The following is a 17,035-nucleotide window of genomic DNA, read 5'->3' as shown; positions in this document are numbered from 1 at the left end:
AGTGATTGTTAAGTATTAGGCACTAGGAAAAAAAAAAGATTGAATGACTCTCTTCCATAGTAAGATGCTATCTGTAGGAAAATCAAATGTGTAGAAAACAACTGTCTTTTTTGTGTGATAGGTGATAAATGACTGAAGGCATAGATACAAAGACCAAGAAGGGAATGGCTAACTTTCCCTCTTGTGTAACTCTGGCAAAGTTTAAAACATGGATACAATGAGACATTGCACTTAAGTCCAAATCTGAAATAATATGGATACAGGATATAGTTTAATCAGTAGTAAACAGGAAGCAGATTTAGAGACAGTCTTTGAGAAACTTCCCACATGAACCAATGGTGGTTGCCAAAGTCAATGCGATAGTTATGTTATGCTCTGGGTTCATCAGACTGGCATGTTAGTCTCTTGTAGATAGCCTATCTTCAAGAGAACTGAAGACAACTGGATGCATATCTGGTGAAAGAATGATGATAGACAGAAAATATGAAATATAAAGCATGGAAAAGGAAAGTGCATGGAAACAGAGGGAAAATTCCCATGATAAAGACAGAAGACAAATTCCATCAGCCTTTCCTCAGAATTTCCAACTATGTTCTCATATTTGTGACAATGGCCTACAAGGCCTTATAGGATCCAGCTACCACTTTAACTTTCTAGTTTCCTCTTGTCTTTTCCTCACTAAGTTGTTCTAAGGCTTCTTGCTCTTCTCTAACCCCCAGGCATGCTCTCTGTCCAAGGCTTTGTCCCACTGTCCTTAGGTCAGTAACAAATGCTCCTCCTTCAGCACTCACCTTCCTACCTCTTCTATCTTCTCCAAGGCTTGCCTCAGATAATACTTTCTTTTCTTTTTCTTTATTCTCTTTATTTTTTTGAGACAGGGTTTCTCTGTGTGGCTTTGGCTGTCCTGGAACTCACTCTGTAGACCAGCTGGCCTCGAACTCACAGAGATTCACCTGCCTCTGCCTCCCGATTGCTGGGATTAAAGGTGTGCACCACCACCTCCCAGCTTCAAATATTATCTTAATGGATATTATTTTGATTGTTTTATTTATAAATACAACCTGAGCTGGTGGTGTAGCCCAGTGACAAAGTAATTCTAAGCATGGAGGACACACTGGATTAAATTCCCAGCACTGCAATCAATCATTCACTCATTCTTTCATTCACCCATTAAATCACAACCTGCCTGTCCTGCTCACACTCTCCCTTAGTTTCTTGATCCCTCAAACTCTGACATTTTGGTTACTTATTATTATATTTTAAGTGACCATTTGGGCCTTGTAGAAATTTAGTAACAGAAAGAGGTGCAAAGAACCTAAGATTGGCTGTAATGGAAAATGTTGTGGACAAGGATGGACAATATGCATACTATAGGAATAATAAGTATTCCTGATTCTTCTTTACCTCTTTTTAAACAGTAAAATATGAGCAGGATAAAAACAAGAAGAAAAATTATAAGAACAATTATAGTCCTATGGCATATATAAATAATTAGAAAATTAATGTTCATGTTTTCTTTGGAATTGATGTTACATTCAAAATTAATTTTTAAAAGGTTAAATGAAAGTAAATGGATCTGAAGTTCCTTTTTATCAGCCATAAAAATATTCATTGGCCCTGTGCCCAGAGTCTAAAGGAAACCAGCATGAGCCTAATGAAAAACAAGCTGTAGGTCTCAGGGAAATTCAATATATTTTCTTTCTTTTCCTTTTAGTTTTTGATTGGTTTCCATGGGAATCTGGGCTGTGGGGATCACTGAACATATTCATGGACAGCAGATGCTTTATTTTCATGGCTTGGTAAAAGTAGGGGTCAGGCAAGAGATAAAGATGATTAGCCAATGAATATGGCTGTGGGAAATGAGATTATGTTTAAAACAAAATTCTATAAGCTATGCAGATTTTAAAAATGCAATCTTCAAGTCTGCTCTACTGTGTTTGAGAGGGATGATAACATAAAGTAAAAACAAATGCTAGAGTTGATGTAAAGAGCTTTGGATCATGCTGTGAACCTAGTCTATGTGAAACAAATACTCAAGTCTTTTTTTGGAATTGAGATTGGAAAACCGGATTTGGGGCATATTCTTGAACAAAAGAACCAGAATCTGAGGAAAGATGATGTGAAAACAAGAAAGAATGCTGAAGGTAACATATCAGGAGCACTAAGATGTTAGTCAGAAAACTAACCAAACCAAGCAAAGGCTTTAAAGAGCTTGACCAAATTATGTATAGAGAAACAGACAATACATGTTGAATCTGATGCAATTTGACCACTATAGAACTAAGCAAAGGTTTTTTGCACATTAGCATCATGTCAGAAAATTTCAAAACCATGATCTCAAAATGTTCCATGTGACTAACAATTACATGCAAGTAGAGGTACATGGACAATAACTCAACTACTATGTGATCTGCTTATATGAAATATCTTTAATACATAAATACATAGACAGAAAGCTTATCAGAGGCTGCCTAGGTTGGAGGAAAGAAGCAACAGTAAGAAACTGGTCAACAAGTAAGAGACTTTGCTTTATAGTCACAGAAATGCTTTGGAATAAGATAGAGGTAAAAACTACACATCATGAATGTACTAATGCTCCCAACTTGTTTACTTCAAAAGAATTAATTTTGTTATACGAGTTTCACCTAGACAAATTAAGTTTTAGCACTTATTTTTATTTTATGTGTATGTGTGAGTGCTTCCATATATGTATGTGTACCATGTGTATATCTGGTACCTATGTAAGTCATAAGGTGTTGGATCCCTTGGAATTGGAGTTATAGAATGTTCTGAGTTGCCATCTGGCTGCCGGAAACCAAACCTGGGTCCCCTGTAAGGGCAGCCAGTGCTTTCACCTACTGAGCTACATCTGACTTTATATGCGTGGTGTTATATACCTGTAATTCCAGCACCTAGGAGGCAGAGGCAGGAGGATCACAGGTTTGATGTCAATCTAAGCTATACAATGAATTCCAGGCAGCCTGGATTAGAGATATCCCATCCAAAAAAAAAAAATAAAAATCAGTGAGCAGGTTATATATAGACAGAAGACAAAGGGCTTGTTTCAGATATGTTGAAACTGGTATTTTTGGAAAGGTATTGAATTAGAGATTTCTAGACAATAGCTGGAAAATCAGGTCTGGATTAGGGAGAAGAGTTAGTTCTAGGGACAAAGATGTGAGAGAAATCAACTGAAAGTCCTGGGAGAGGAGGAAGAGTAGTGAAAAAGAAACAAAGGTTACTGCAGGCTCACAGGAGTCATTGGAAAAATCTAAGAGGAGTAATTGGTCAAGTGCAAATGTCAGAGAAGTGAGGAAGAATAAGGATGGAGGAAAGAGTGAGTCCACACAAATTAGGTTGTACTGTACTTTATTAAAGCAAGAACTACAAGCAAGTCATGCTTTATACCCTCTAAGGTTAATATAAAACAGAGAAGGACAGAGTAGGGTTACGTGCTGGATAGTCTGAAGTCAATTTGATGCACAAACTAGAGGGGAGGGACCCTCAATTGAGAAGATGTCTCCATAAGATCCTCTGTAAGGCATTTTCTTCATTAGTGATTGGTTGGGGAGGCCCTGCCCATTGTGGGTGTTCCATCCCTGGGCTGGTGGTCCTGGGTATAAGAAAACAGGCTGAGGAATCCAGTAAGCACCACCCCTTCATAGCCTCTGCATCAGCTCCTGTCTCCAGGATCCTGCTCTGTTTGAGTTTTTGTCCTAACTTCCTTCAATGAAGGACAGTGATGTGGAAATATAAGCTGAATAAACTCTTTCCTCCCCAACTTGTTCTTTGGTCATGGTGTTTTGTCAAAGCATAGAAACCCTAACTAAGACAGGCTATAAAAGACAACTCTCCCTACACATTTTTAACTTTTTTTTTGAAGAATTTCAACAAAAATGATTTGAAAATGAAAGTAAAAGTCATTAAGATTTGATTAATTTCTTTATCCAAAAAATAAATTTTCCATGTCTTTTGATATACACACACAGATTGGTTCAGGAAAATGATAGATCAGACAGGTAAGGGCCAAGAGAGCAAGGCAAATAATTGGTCAGAAGGTTAAGAGTCATGAGAATGAGGCAAATGACTGGTCAGAAGGTAAGATCCACAGGGATGGGGACATATGACAACGTTTCTTAAATTTACAAACTATTTTTTGAGTGAGAGAAAAAAGTTATTTTGAAAGTTAGTTATGTAGAGTTATGTATGTTAAAATTTTTTGCTAGTAAGGTTGAAGTCAGTAAATATGTCAAGTTCACTATTTTTCCTAATTAAGTTACTTATACAGTACTTTGTACATTTAATATAATTATATGTAGTTTTCAGTCTTTTTAGAGTCAGAAATCATCAAGAAAAATCTGCTGAAAGTGCATTTACTTTTAATATTTTTTGGTTGATAGAAAATAAAAGAATTGAATTCAATGACAATTTAAAATGAAATATTTTATTAGGCACATCAATTTCTAAATGTAATTGGAAAGAATACTAAAATTAGGAGAACGATTACTTGTAAGGTCTTCAGATAATGTTCAAGCCTGTGTGTTTGTAAACATTATGCACAAGTTATCTGCTTTCCATGGTTTCTGCACAGATGTTAGTACTGACATTTTATTTCTTAAATAGTCACAATTTTAGGAAGTAGGTAAGGTAGTAATATAAACCCTATTTTTACAAAGTCTTGGAGACTTAAATTACCTGTGTCAGATCACAAGCTAGTGAATGATATCTTGTGGTACCAGATGTCTTTGAATTATGGATGGAATATAAATCTTGAAACTTCAGATCCAATTTCTTTTTCATTATGCCATATTAACTCAATAGAGAGCTGGAAATCAGTAGGTCCTTGTTATCCAATGAAGAACTAAGTTATCAGTTCACATCAGCTTTTCTACTGCTTTGCACTTAAACCCCAAGCATGAGAGGTTTTATGGAATCAGGGTGTTGTGTTTGGGAGATGGGATATGGGGATCAATGGTCCTTCACAACCCTAAGTCGCCACTTATCATCCTTGTCAGAGATTGGTTCAATAGGACATGAACTTTCTTATCTAGACTACTCAGCTTTTGGGTCAAAACATTTCACTCCAGGCCTTTAATTATAAAGCCCACAGCAAATTGCTTTCCCATTTGTATAATGAGAATAATTTCCCAGGGAAATTCTGGTTTTATAACTAGTTGTCAGCAATATTCAGATGTGTTCAAAAGTCATGCCATGCTCACTAAACAAACAAACCTACTTGTCAAAGTCCAAACTCCCTCACTATATTTTGGAATGCTTTGTCCTTTCTTTCCAAGGGACTTTGATTCAGAAATCATTTATGTTCCCCCTAAATTTGTGTGTTTGCATATGTATACATGTATGTGGATATGTGTGCACATGTGAATAGAAAGCCAGGGGTCCACCTTGGCTTCTTCCTCAGGAATTGTCCACCTTGATTTTGTCTGAGTCAAGGTCACTAACAGACTAAAGTTCACTGATCAGGCTGAGTTTGCAATACCACTCTCATTTAGTTCTTCTCCTTCTTTAATTGGCTCTTCCTAAGTTTATTTTCCTTAAAGTAACCTTCAATATTAGTGCTTCCTATTTCTGATCCTGTTTCTCTCTATATTCCACACTTGGACACTGCAACTCCTCTGGCCTCTATTTGCACTAACAACTCTAGTTCAGGTCTCACTTTGCAGATCCAAACTAGTATAGCAAAATTCCCGGCACCTGTCAACTATCAAGATATTCTATGGAGACTTAACATTGAGCTTTTATTCTGAACTCAATAACTCTTCTTCTCATTATTGCTCCTTGATTAATATATACTACCCTTGTGAATAATGCCACCCAAAGTCACTAATATCAACTAATTTAAGGACTTAGTATCTAGACAAGGCCAATGGAATTGAAAATGGGAAGAACACAGAAAAGCAAATAATGTAGGCAAAACAGAGCAGCAGTTCTCAAAGGGTTTTGTCAGCATCATTGTCTTTACCTTGGAACTTGTTAAAGAAGTGAACTCTCTGGTTTCATGTTGCTTCAGCTGAATTAAAAATGCCACAAGTTGGCCTAGCAATCTGTGTTTTCATAGGTAGTCTAGGTGATCCAGGCATGTCTAGTTCTAAAGATTCAAGGATCAGATCACGGGTATGGGGCTTTCATATTGCTCTACAAATTCAGGAGGGAAATGCAACCTTAGAGCTTACATGCCGAGGCCAGGAACCATCATTGGTTCTATCCTCCCTGATCTTATCTACAGGTGATGATTACAAATTTCTAGACAGGGCTGGAGGGATGGCTCAGAGGTTAAGAGCATTGGCTGCTCTTCCAGAGGTCCTGAGTTCAATTTCCAGCAACCACATGGTGGTTCACATAGTTTTAGATATTTTACCGTAGATAAATAATATTTCACATGGAATAATACACACACAGTAGAGGACATAATTCTTCAGAAGACAGACATTTTCATGGAGGCACCATATATACTAAGACACAGAACATTTCTAGCACCCTGAAAAGCTCCTTCATGTCCTCCTCTCAGTCATTACTCTGTAGGTGACCACCTATCTGACTTTAGTCACCAGAGATCAGTTTTGCCTGTTCCTGAAATCCCTATAAATAACATGAACATTTAAAATTAATCTCCTTCACTCAATACAATGTTTATAAAACTCACTTATGAGGCTGAATGTACTAACACTTAGATTTTCCAGACTGTGTAACAGGAATACAAAGAGATTTATTTACCTATATTACTGTTGATATGTATTTACATTATTTGAGCTATTATTAAAACACTGGGGTTAGGTTGGGGATTTAGCTCAGTGGTAGAGTGCTTGCCATGTTAACCTCCTTAGACACTTCAGTTATGTAACTTTTCAGATTTCCTAAATGGTTCCATTGTAGAAAGAATTTTTCATTAGAAAAAAAAAACATAGGTATTGCATTGTACAAAAGCCTTGTACCAGTACAAGTTGCTATTATATGGCTGAAAATTAATGAGCTTGTGTTAGCAAAATTATCCATGTGTTTTAAAGTAAGGATGAATCCCTATACAAAAATCAATTTGTTATGGAATAAAAGACTTAACTGTGAAAGAAAATGTAAGATAATTCAAAAATAATCAGTGCTCAGCCCTCCCACTTCCCAGCTGCTGTTTCCTGCCAGGTTTCACTGAACCCTGCCCTGCACAAGCACAGTTTAACTGTTGACTAGACAGAACTTGTGGCAGGAGTTCTGGGTTCTTCCTCCACTGTTCTCTCCACTCTAGTAACATTATCTATACTTTATTTTCTTCAACCTCTTAAGGCTGTTAGGGAAAATACTTTTAAAGGCAAAAGCCAGGATGACTGTGGTACTCTTCATACAGGCTTTTTTCCCCTAAATAATTGTATTTTCTTAGATTATATTCATGCTGATTATTCCCAAAGGTTTTGAACAGTGGGCATATATTTTCCCAGTTATATGTGATATATGCATACATGTCTGGTGGAGAGGCTAGTTGAAAATCAGCAGGCATGGTCAGAATGGATGTCTTGTCATGGAAGTCTTTTCTTGGGTTCTCTTTTTTCTGGCTTGTCTCTTCTACCTTTAAACATTCATTGATGGTTATTGTATATTGTCTTTGATTTTTCCAATACTTCAGCATTTCATAGGCTAAATAGGTTGTTTCTATTGACTTTTGTTCATGGTTAACTGCTTCCTTATGTGTTTAGCTGTCTTTTATTAGGAGATCATATTTGGTTTATTTTAGTATGGGGGAATCCTGGAAATTTAATGCAAAGTTGTTCTTTAAAGTGTGTGTGTGTGTGTGTGTGTGTGTGTGTGTGTGTGTGTGTTCTCAGAAACTGTATGTCTTAATAAACTTGGGGCTTATCTTCATACACCCTTAAAAATATTTCTTGATCATTCAATATCATATTCCTGCTTTTTAATGTTCATTTTTGATTTCTTAAAAATGATACTTTATTGGAAGCACAAAATCAAATATAACACCCAGGTCTGACTGGGCAGAGCAAGATACTAAAGAATTACTTCCACTCTTGCTCTGGAGAGAGAGTCTAGTAGTATAATTTAAAGATACATCCCTGCTCTTGGCAAGCATGTAAAAAAGCAACTGCAAAGGGGGGTTGTAACTATCAGATACTTGAAAGAGCATGAAACTTGTAACGTATGTAATAAACTACATAAATTCTAACAGATAAATCCTAATTCTATCATTCTTTGACACTATAAAGACCATAATTAACAAAATCAAGGCTAACAAGATGGCTCAGTCAGTGGATGTGGTAGTTTGAATGACACTGTACCCCATGGACTCAGATTTTTGAATAATTAGTTCCCAGTTGATGGCCATCTGGTAAGGTTTAGGAGATGTGTCCTTGCTGAAGGAAGTATGTCACAAGGGCTTGGCTTTGAGATTTCAAAGCCTTGTGTCACTCCCAGTTTGCTCTTTCGGCTTCCTGTCTGTGGATCAAGATAGGAGTTCTCAGTTGCTGTTCCAGGAACCATGCCTTTTCATGGACTCTAACCCTCCGGATCTGTGAGCTCAAATAAACACTTTCTTCTATAAGTTTCCTTAATAATGGCATTTTCCCCATTTTTCTCTATTAAGTAATTTTCTACTCGCTCCACATGCCATCCACAGACACCCCTTTCTCCTTCCTCCTACCCCCAGCCCTCTTTTCCAAGCCACCCTGCATCCTCACATCCCCCAAATTGAGGTCTCCCATGGGGCGTCAGCAGAACCCAGCACCCTGAGCCTAGGCAGGTCCAAGCCCCTTCCCACTGCACCAAGGCTGTGTAAGGTGTCACACCACAGTCACCAGATTCCAGAAGCCTGCCCATAGACCAGGGACAGATCCTGATCCCCCTGCCTGGGTGCCCCCCAAACAGTTCTAGCCAAACAACCATCTTCCGTATCCAGAGTGTCTAGTCCAGTCCCATGGGGGCTCCACAGCCACCAGTCCACAGTTCATGGGATTCCACTAGTGTGGCTGGTCATCTCTGCATGTCCTCCCATCATGATCTTGACATCCCTCACCTGCAGTATCTCTCCTCTCTCTCATCAATTGGATTCCTGGAACTCAGCCTGGTGCCTGGCTGTGGATCTCTGTATCTGCCTCCATCTGTCAGTGGACAAAGTCTCTATGATGACAGCTAGGTTATTTGCTAGACCAGTCACCGGAGTAGACCAGTTCAGGCACCCTCTGGACCACTGCCAGCAGACCAAGGTGAGGTCAACCTTGTGGATTCCTGAGAGCCTCCCCAGCACCCTGCCTCTTCCTATTCCCATGTTGTCCTCATCTATCATGGTATCTCCCTCCCTGCCCTTCCACTCTGTCCCTGTTCCAGCTTGACCCTCCCATTTCCCTATGTTCTCATCCCCCACTCCTTGCCCTCTGCCACCCCTCCACACCCAATCCACTCATGTAGATCTCATCGACTTCTCCTTCACAGGGTCATCCATGTGTCCCGCCTAGGGTCTTTTCCTGTTAGCTAGCCTCTCTGGAGTTGTGGGTTGCAGTCTGGTCATCCCTTCCCTCCTATTTAGTATCCATTTAAGAGTGAGTACATACTGTTTTCCTTTAGTCTGGGTTACCTCACTCAAGATGATATTTTCTAGATCCATCCATTTGCCTGAAAATTTCATGATACCATTGTTTTTTTACTGCAGAGTAGTACTCCATTGTGTATATGTGCCATATTTTCTTTATCCATTCTTCAGTTGAGGGGCATCTAGGTTCTTGCTATTAATGAATAATGCTGATATGAACATAGTTGAGCATGTGTCCTTGTGGTAAGATTGAGCATTCCTTGGGTATATGCCCAAGAGTGGTATAACTGGATCTTGAGGAAGACTTATTCCCAGTTTTCTGAGAAATCACCATACTGATTTCCAGAGTGGCTGTACAAGTTTGCATTCCCATCAACAGTGGAGGAGTGTTGCTCTTTCTCCACATCCTCTCCAACATAAGCTGTCTTCAGTGTTTTTGATCTTAGCCATTCTGACAGGTGTAAGATGGTATCTCAAAGTTGTTTTGATTTGCATTTCCCGGATGACTAAGGATGCTGAGTAATTCCTTAAATGCCTTTCAGTCCTTTAAGATTCTTCTATTGAGAACTCTTTGTTAAGCTCTGTAGCCCATTTTTAAATTGGATTGTTCAGTATTTTGATGTCTAGCTTTTTGAGCTCTTTATATATTTTGGCGATCAGCCCTCTGTCAGATGTGGGGTTGGTGAAGATCTTTTCCCATTCTGTAGGCTGTCGTTTGGTCTTATTGACCGTGTCCTTTGCTCTACAAAAGCTTCTCAGTTTCAGGAGGTCCCATTTATTAATTGTTGCTCTCAATATCTGTGCTACTGGTGTTATATGTAGGAAGTGGTTTCCTGTGCCAATTTGTTTCAGACTACTTCCTACTTTCTCTTCTATCAAGTTCAGTGTAACTGGATTTATGTTGAGGTCTTTGATCCACTTGGACTTGAGTTTTGTGCATGGCAACAGATATGAATCTATTTGCAATCTTCTGCATGTTGATATCCAGTTATGCCAGCACCATTTGTTGAAGATGCTTTCTTTTTTCCATGGTACCATTTTGGCTTCTTTGTTCATAGGTGTGTGGATTAATATCAGGGTCTTCAATTCGATTTCATTGGTCCACATGTCGGTTTTTATGCCAGTACCAAGCTGTTTTTATTACTATAGCTCTATAGTAGAGCTTAAGGTCAGGGATCATACCACCTCTAGAGCTTGCTTTATTATGGAGGATTCTTTTAGCTATCCTAGGTTTTTTAATTGTTCTTCCCAAGTCTGTGAAGAATTGTGTTGAGCTTTTGATGGGTATTGCATTGAATCTGTAGATGGCTTTTGGTAACATTGCCATTTTTACTATGTTAATCCTGCCTATCCATGAGCATGGGAGATCTTTCCATTTTCTGATATCTTCTTCAATTTCTTTCTTCAGAGACTTAGTTAATATCATACAGGTCTTTCACTTGCTTAGAGTTACCCCAAGGTATTTTATATTATTTGTGGCTATTGTAAAGGGTGATGTTTCTCTGATTTATTTCTCAGCCCCCTTTTAATTTGTATATAGGGGGGGGGCTACTGTTTTTTTTTTTTTTTTTTTTTTGAGTTAACCTTGTATCCAGCCACCTTACTGAAGGAGTTTATCAGCTGTAGGAGTTCCCTGGTAGAATTTTTGGGGTCACTTATGTATACTATCATATCGTCTGCAAATGGTGAAAGTTTCACTTCTTCCTTTCCAATTTGTATCCCCTTGATCTCCTTTTGTTGTCTTATAGCTCTAGCTAGAACTTCAAGTACTATATTGAATAAGTATGAGGACAGTGGACAGCCTTGTCTTGTTCCTGATTTTAGTGGAATCGCTTTGAGTTTCTCTCCATTTAATTTGATGTTGGCTGTCGGCTTGCTGTAAATTGCCTTTACTATGTTTAGGTATGTTCCTTGTATTCCTGATATCTCTAGAACCTTTATCATGAAGGGGTGTTGGATTTTGTCAAAGGCTTTTTCAGCATCTAGTGAGATGATCATGTGGTTTTTTGTTTTTGTTTTTTGTTTCTTTCAGTTTGTTTATATGGTGTATTACATTGACAGATTTTCATATGTTGAACCATCCTTGCATCCCTGGGATGAAGCCTACTTGATCATGGTGGATAATTTTTTTGATGTGTTCCTGGATTTGGAGTAGCCAGTATTTTATTGAGTATTTTTGCATCAATGTTCATGAGGGAGATTGGTCTGTAATTCTCTTTCTTTGTTGCTCCTTTTGTGGTTTGGGTATCAGGGTAACTGTAGCCTCATAAAAAGAATTTGGTAATGTTCCTTCTGTTTCTATGGTGTGGAACAGTTTAAAGAGTATTGGTATTAGCTCTTCTTTGAAAATCTAGTAGAATTCTGCACTGAAATAATCTGGTCCTGGTCTTTTTTTGGTTGGGAGACTTTTAATGACCGTTTCTATTTCCTTAGGGGTTATTGGTCTATTTAAATAGTTTATCTGCTCTTGATTTAACTTAAGTATGGGGTACCTATCCGGAAAATCGTCCATTTATTTCAGATTTTCCAATTTTGTGGAGTAGAGGTTTTTGAAGTATGACCTGATGATTCTCTGGATTTGCTCATTGTCTGTTGTTATGTCCCCCTTTTCATTTCTGATTTTGTGAATTTGGATGCTCTCCCTCTGCTTTTTGGTTAATTTCGATAAGGGCTTGTCTATTTTGTTTTATCACAGCAGTAGAAAAGTAACTAATACAGTGAGCAAAGGCATTTGCTGTACAAGCTTGGAGACCCTCAAATTTAAGTTCTTTAAAACGCAGGTAAAAGTAGAGAGAACAGACTCTGACCTTCATATATACTCCCACTCCATGTATACACAACACACATAAGAACTTTAAAATTTAAAAATATCAAAATAGGAAGCCTGGTGTGGTGGCTTGCACCTCTAATTCCAGCATTAGGCAACTTAAGGTGGATGAACTGCCACAAGTTTGAAGCCTGTCTATACAGCACTGAGACCCTGTCTCAAAGCAAAACAAATACATACACACACACACACACACACACACACACACACACACACACACACAGCCACCAACACCCACAAACATAAAAACCCAGAAAATAAGCAAGCAAGCAAACACAAAAAAAAATCCCAAATTAACACTGAAGCAAAAAGTAACAGAAAATAATGTGTTGCATCTGACAAAGTTGGCTGATGAGGCAATCCCCTCTGTCAACCATACTGGTCATATTAACTCTAAGATGTCACAGTTTTAGATCATCAACTTAAATCCTTATTCTCTCTCTCCAATAATCTACTTGATGTTAGGGTTTTCCAACCTACATTTTTTGAAGTTGAATTTCATACCTAAGTGACTCATAATGAGAAATCTAACGAGCACCAAATTCTTAATATTGGAGCCATTCTTAATTTTTTTATGATAACAAGTAAATGTAGTTACCCTTCCCAAGTGAATAATTTCATTAGCTGACAACCTAGGTGAAAGATTATAAATACTTGAGTAGTAGTTAAGACTGAGGTTAAAAATGATGGATTTTTTTATTTTAAAGAAATTACTATAATAAAATCAATTCAGGAGAAGTAACTGAAAGCAAACTGACAAACCTCACTGATGCCTGCGTAGGACAGCACAGTGAGCAGCAGATCTTAAGGCCAGTATCATGTCATGCATTCAGCTCATGAAAAGGTATTTTTCTAACCCTTCAATTAATTAGCTCTGTCTGGTCATATTGTTAAATGGGAAATACTACCAATAGTTTATGCTGGATCTAACTCAGGTTCATTGTTTTCTTTATTACAAAAATACGAAGTCTAATGCAAAAAAAAAAAAATTCCATGGACTAAAAGTATGTCTTATAAACCAAACATTTATGGGGGGGGGTTAAGAATTAATTTAGAAGCTTCTTGTTTTATCTTATTACTGTGTTTATCTTAAACCTGGTGTAGTGGCCCATGCCTTTAATACCAGAACCTGAGAGGCAGAGGCAGGCAGATCTCTGTGATTTTGAGGCCAGCTTGGTCACAGAGTGGGTTCCAGGACAGCCAGAGTAAGACCTTATCTCAAAAAAACTAGAAAAAAAAAATCTGAACTCTTTTGAAACAATGACTTTAAAAACTTGAAACCACTGATATTAGCAACATGTTATATTTTAAAAAGCTGAAATTACACTAAAAAGCTGACAATAAATTTCTTTATGGCCCTAATGCCACAGATTTCTAAGGAGAATGAAACTTTTCATTGTAAAAGTAATTACCATGAGGGGAAAAAAATAAACCATGCAAAGCACAAAGATTCACATTCATTTCCAACACTAGGCCCAACCATGGGTATGACTGTTGTGTTTTGTTTTAGTCTTTATCTTCTCTCCATACATGGATTTTGTGTGTATGTGCAAGGGTGCTTGCACTGTATGTTTCTATGTGTGGAAGCTGCAAATCAGCTCTGGCCGTTGCTTCTCAGGTGCCATCCACCTTCTGTTTTGTTGGCCAGGGGTTCTTTATTGGCCTAGAACTTACTTCTTATGTTAGGCTGGCCAGCCAGAGAGCCCATAGATGGGCCTGTCTTTAGCTCTCCAGTTTTTTAATGTAAGTTTGGGGAATATTTGTGCTTGTAGGCAAGCACTTCCTCAACTGAGCCAGTTCTTCACCACCAGTCCCAGTTATCTGTGTTTCACAGACTGTGTTATTATACCCATGTTTAAAGAATACTTTTGTAGAAACCCAGGAGCCTGGGTGTCTGCCTCTGCCATTTATTTGTTCATTGCACAGTTCCACCAGACAGGTAACAAACAGCCATAGTCTCCTCTTCAAGGTAATTTGACTTCTCACCTTTTAAAAAAATTTTTTAAACAAGAACTTCAAATATATTTTTGAAAATACTTTATTTCTTTTTTCCATTTTTTAATTAAAGTTTTAAAATTCATTTTACATACCTAAGATTCCCCTCTTCTATCCTCCTCCTGCCCCTCCATCCTCCCCCTCCCAACCCACGCCCCATTCCCTCCAAATCAGACTTCTCACCTTTTGAGCTGCAAGGTGGAGGGCCGTTCTCTGGCTATGGTCAGTTTTATTGATATCTGCTCCTGCTTTTAGAAGAGCATCTGCACAGTCCAGTCTGTCTGCCAACACACAATACATAAGTGGTGTTCTCCCAAATTGGTCTTCTTTGTCTTTAAGAGCAGGGTTTCCTGTAAGTATAAGAGAGAGTGATATTTAATAATTGTCCTTATTACTAATATAAGTAGGAGATACATTCACTAAATCCTTATTGAGTACTGTATTAAATCCATTGTGTGTGTGTGTGTGTGTGTGTGTGTGTGTATAGTTTTTAAATATTTAATTATTTATTATGTACACAGAAGAGGGTGCCAGATCTCATTACAGATGGTTGTGAGCCACCATGTGGTTGCTGGGAATTGAACTCAGGACCTCTGGAAGAGCAGTCAGTGCTCTTAACCTCTGAGCCATCCCTCCAACCTAAATCCATTGTATATTATTTCACTTTAATTCAGTCTATGGGGTAGATATTAATTAGCATTCCTATATTATCAACTGAGGCTCAGAGAAATTTATGAACCTATATACATGCATACTGGGATTAGATGGCAGAGCTAGAATACAAACTGGCTGATGTTATATTACTTTTAATAAATATTTTGAAATATGGGCATATTCATGTTTCTCTCTTCTTTCTTTCATCAATAAATACTCATTTGGTACTAATCATATAGTGTGTATTATGAATGATTTTGTGAGTGATAAGAAATCTTATTTTGTTTCCTTTTCTAGACAAGATGAACAAGTATAAAGTATCTTGATCCCCCTGCTAATTACAATGAAAACCTGTGCAAAATAAATGAAAAGAAAACAAAAGAAGAGAGGGCTTTGGTGGTAAGTGGCATATATATATATATATGTATATGTGTGTGTGTGTGTGTGTGTGTGTGTGTGTGTGTGTATCACCTTCTAGTCTACTGTCCTCATTACTAATATAAGTAGGAGATACACTCCTTAAATCCCTACAGTGGTAAACCCATTGTATATTATTTCATTTTAATTTAGTCTATGAGGCAGATAATAGCTTTCTGACATTACTGACAATTGAGGTTCAGAGAAATTTCTTGACCTATATATGCATACTGAGAGTAGACGGCAGAGAAGATTGGAAAATAGGTAGCCCTGCCACATGATTCTTTCTGACTATTCCTGTTCTACTCTGCACATAGATGAAAAGAAAACACACCTTTCTCCTCCCTACTGGGTGCTTGGGAGGAGCCTTGTCAGCTACTGTACCCTAAATTAAGCAAAGGATAGCAGTGAGGTATAATCTTACCCTCTCTTAATTACAGACCAGGAGCGGATATGGAGAGGAGGCACCTGAAGAAAGCAGTTCTTTAAATTGGTGCATGGCATCATGGGCAACCTGACCAATGCCTGTGAAACTGACCAGAATCAGGATAGCAAAAGCTCTGGGAACTGAACTACAGGTGGAATCCTGCCCAGGTCCTAACCCAGGACAGAGCCCAGAAGTAGGAAAGGCCAGATGAGGCTGCATGGGATGTTGCATGTTAGGACTGCTTCAATTTTACTTTTAACCATTTGTTATAATATAGTAAATGGATGTTTTTATAACTAGCATGTAGTTGGGTCTTTTTTTTTTTTTCTGTCTCTTGTCTTTTTTTAACAGTGTGCTTATATAACATTTACAATTAATGTAATTGCAGGTGTTGACACTTGAATCAAAGTCCATAAAACTGAAACAGGATGTTTATTAATCACCCATCACATAATGGTACTATTCATCATAGCTCCAAAGTGGAATCACAAATAATCTGCTGATGAATTGATAAACAAAATGCCGTAGGTTCACAAACTGAAATAATATTCAACAAAAGGAACAAAATCCAACATATATTACAACTTGGATGGACCTTGAAAACATATGATAAGTGAAAAAAAACTAGTCCAAATATCATATGTTATATGATTTTATTGATATGAAATGTCTAGTACAAATATATCTATTCAAACAGAGAGAGTTATTAGCAGTTATCATTAACTTTGAGGAGTCTATTGGATTTGAGCTAGTTCTAGATAAGGGGTATAAGATTTCTTAGCAGGGAATGGTAATAAAATTGTTTATTAAGTATGTGACTAAATAAAATAATTAAATTGTGTGGTTTTGATTGGTAAACTAAATGTTAATTTTATCTTAATGAGAGCACTTAGGAAAAAGTTGACTACATATAAGTTGAAATGGGATACTAAAATTATTCAATAAATGGAAATACAGACAATGAAAAGGAAGCAAAGAAATTAGAAACTGAAAGAGCATACAATGAACTTAAATGTTAACTTCTAACACCTGCAATTACATTAAATGTAAATGTTATATAAGCACACTGTTAAAAAAAGACGAGACAGAAAAAAAAAAACCACCCAACTACATGTAGTTATAAAAACATCCATTTACTATATAATAACAAATGGTTAAAAGTAAAATCGGAGCA

The 17,035-nt window shown here is 37.5% G+C and overlaps 1 protein-coding gene across 5 annotated transcripts in view; it reads right to left on the bottom strand.

Annotated features, from left to right (window-relative positions):
- Nucleotides 1-17,035, bottom strand: part of Invs (inversin) — a 163,143-nt gene that overhangs the window by 128,708 nt on the left and 17,400 nt on the right. For all 5 annotated transcript variants that reach the window (XM_036179394.1, XM_036179396.1, XM_036179395.1 and 2 more), the window contains exon 3: nt 14,547-14,713. In XM_036179394.1, coding sequence (XP_036035287.1) covers nt 14,547-14,713 — 167 coding nt within the window. The remainder of the gene's footprint in view (nt 1-14,546; nt 14,714-17,035) is intronic.

The sequence above is a fragment of the Onychomys torridus genome, chromosome 2, assembly GCF_903995425.1.
Source record: "Onychomys torridus chromosome 2, mOncTor1.1, whole genome shotgun sequence".
Lineage (NCBI taxonomy): Eukaryota > Metazoa > Chordata > Mammalia > Rodentia > Cricetidae > Onychomys > Onychomys torridus.
This window is presented reverse-complemented; position numbering and strand designations above follow the sequence as displayed.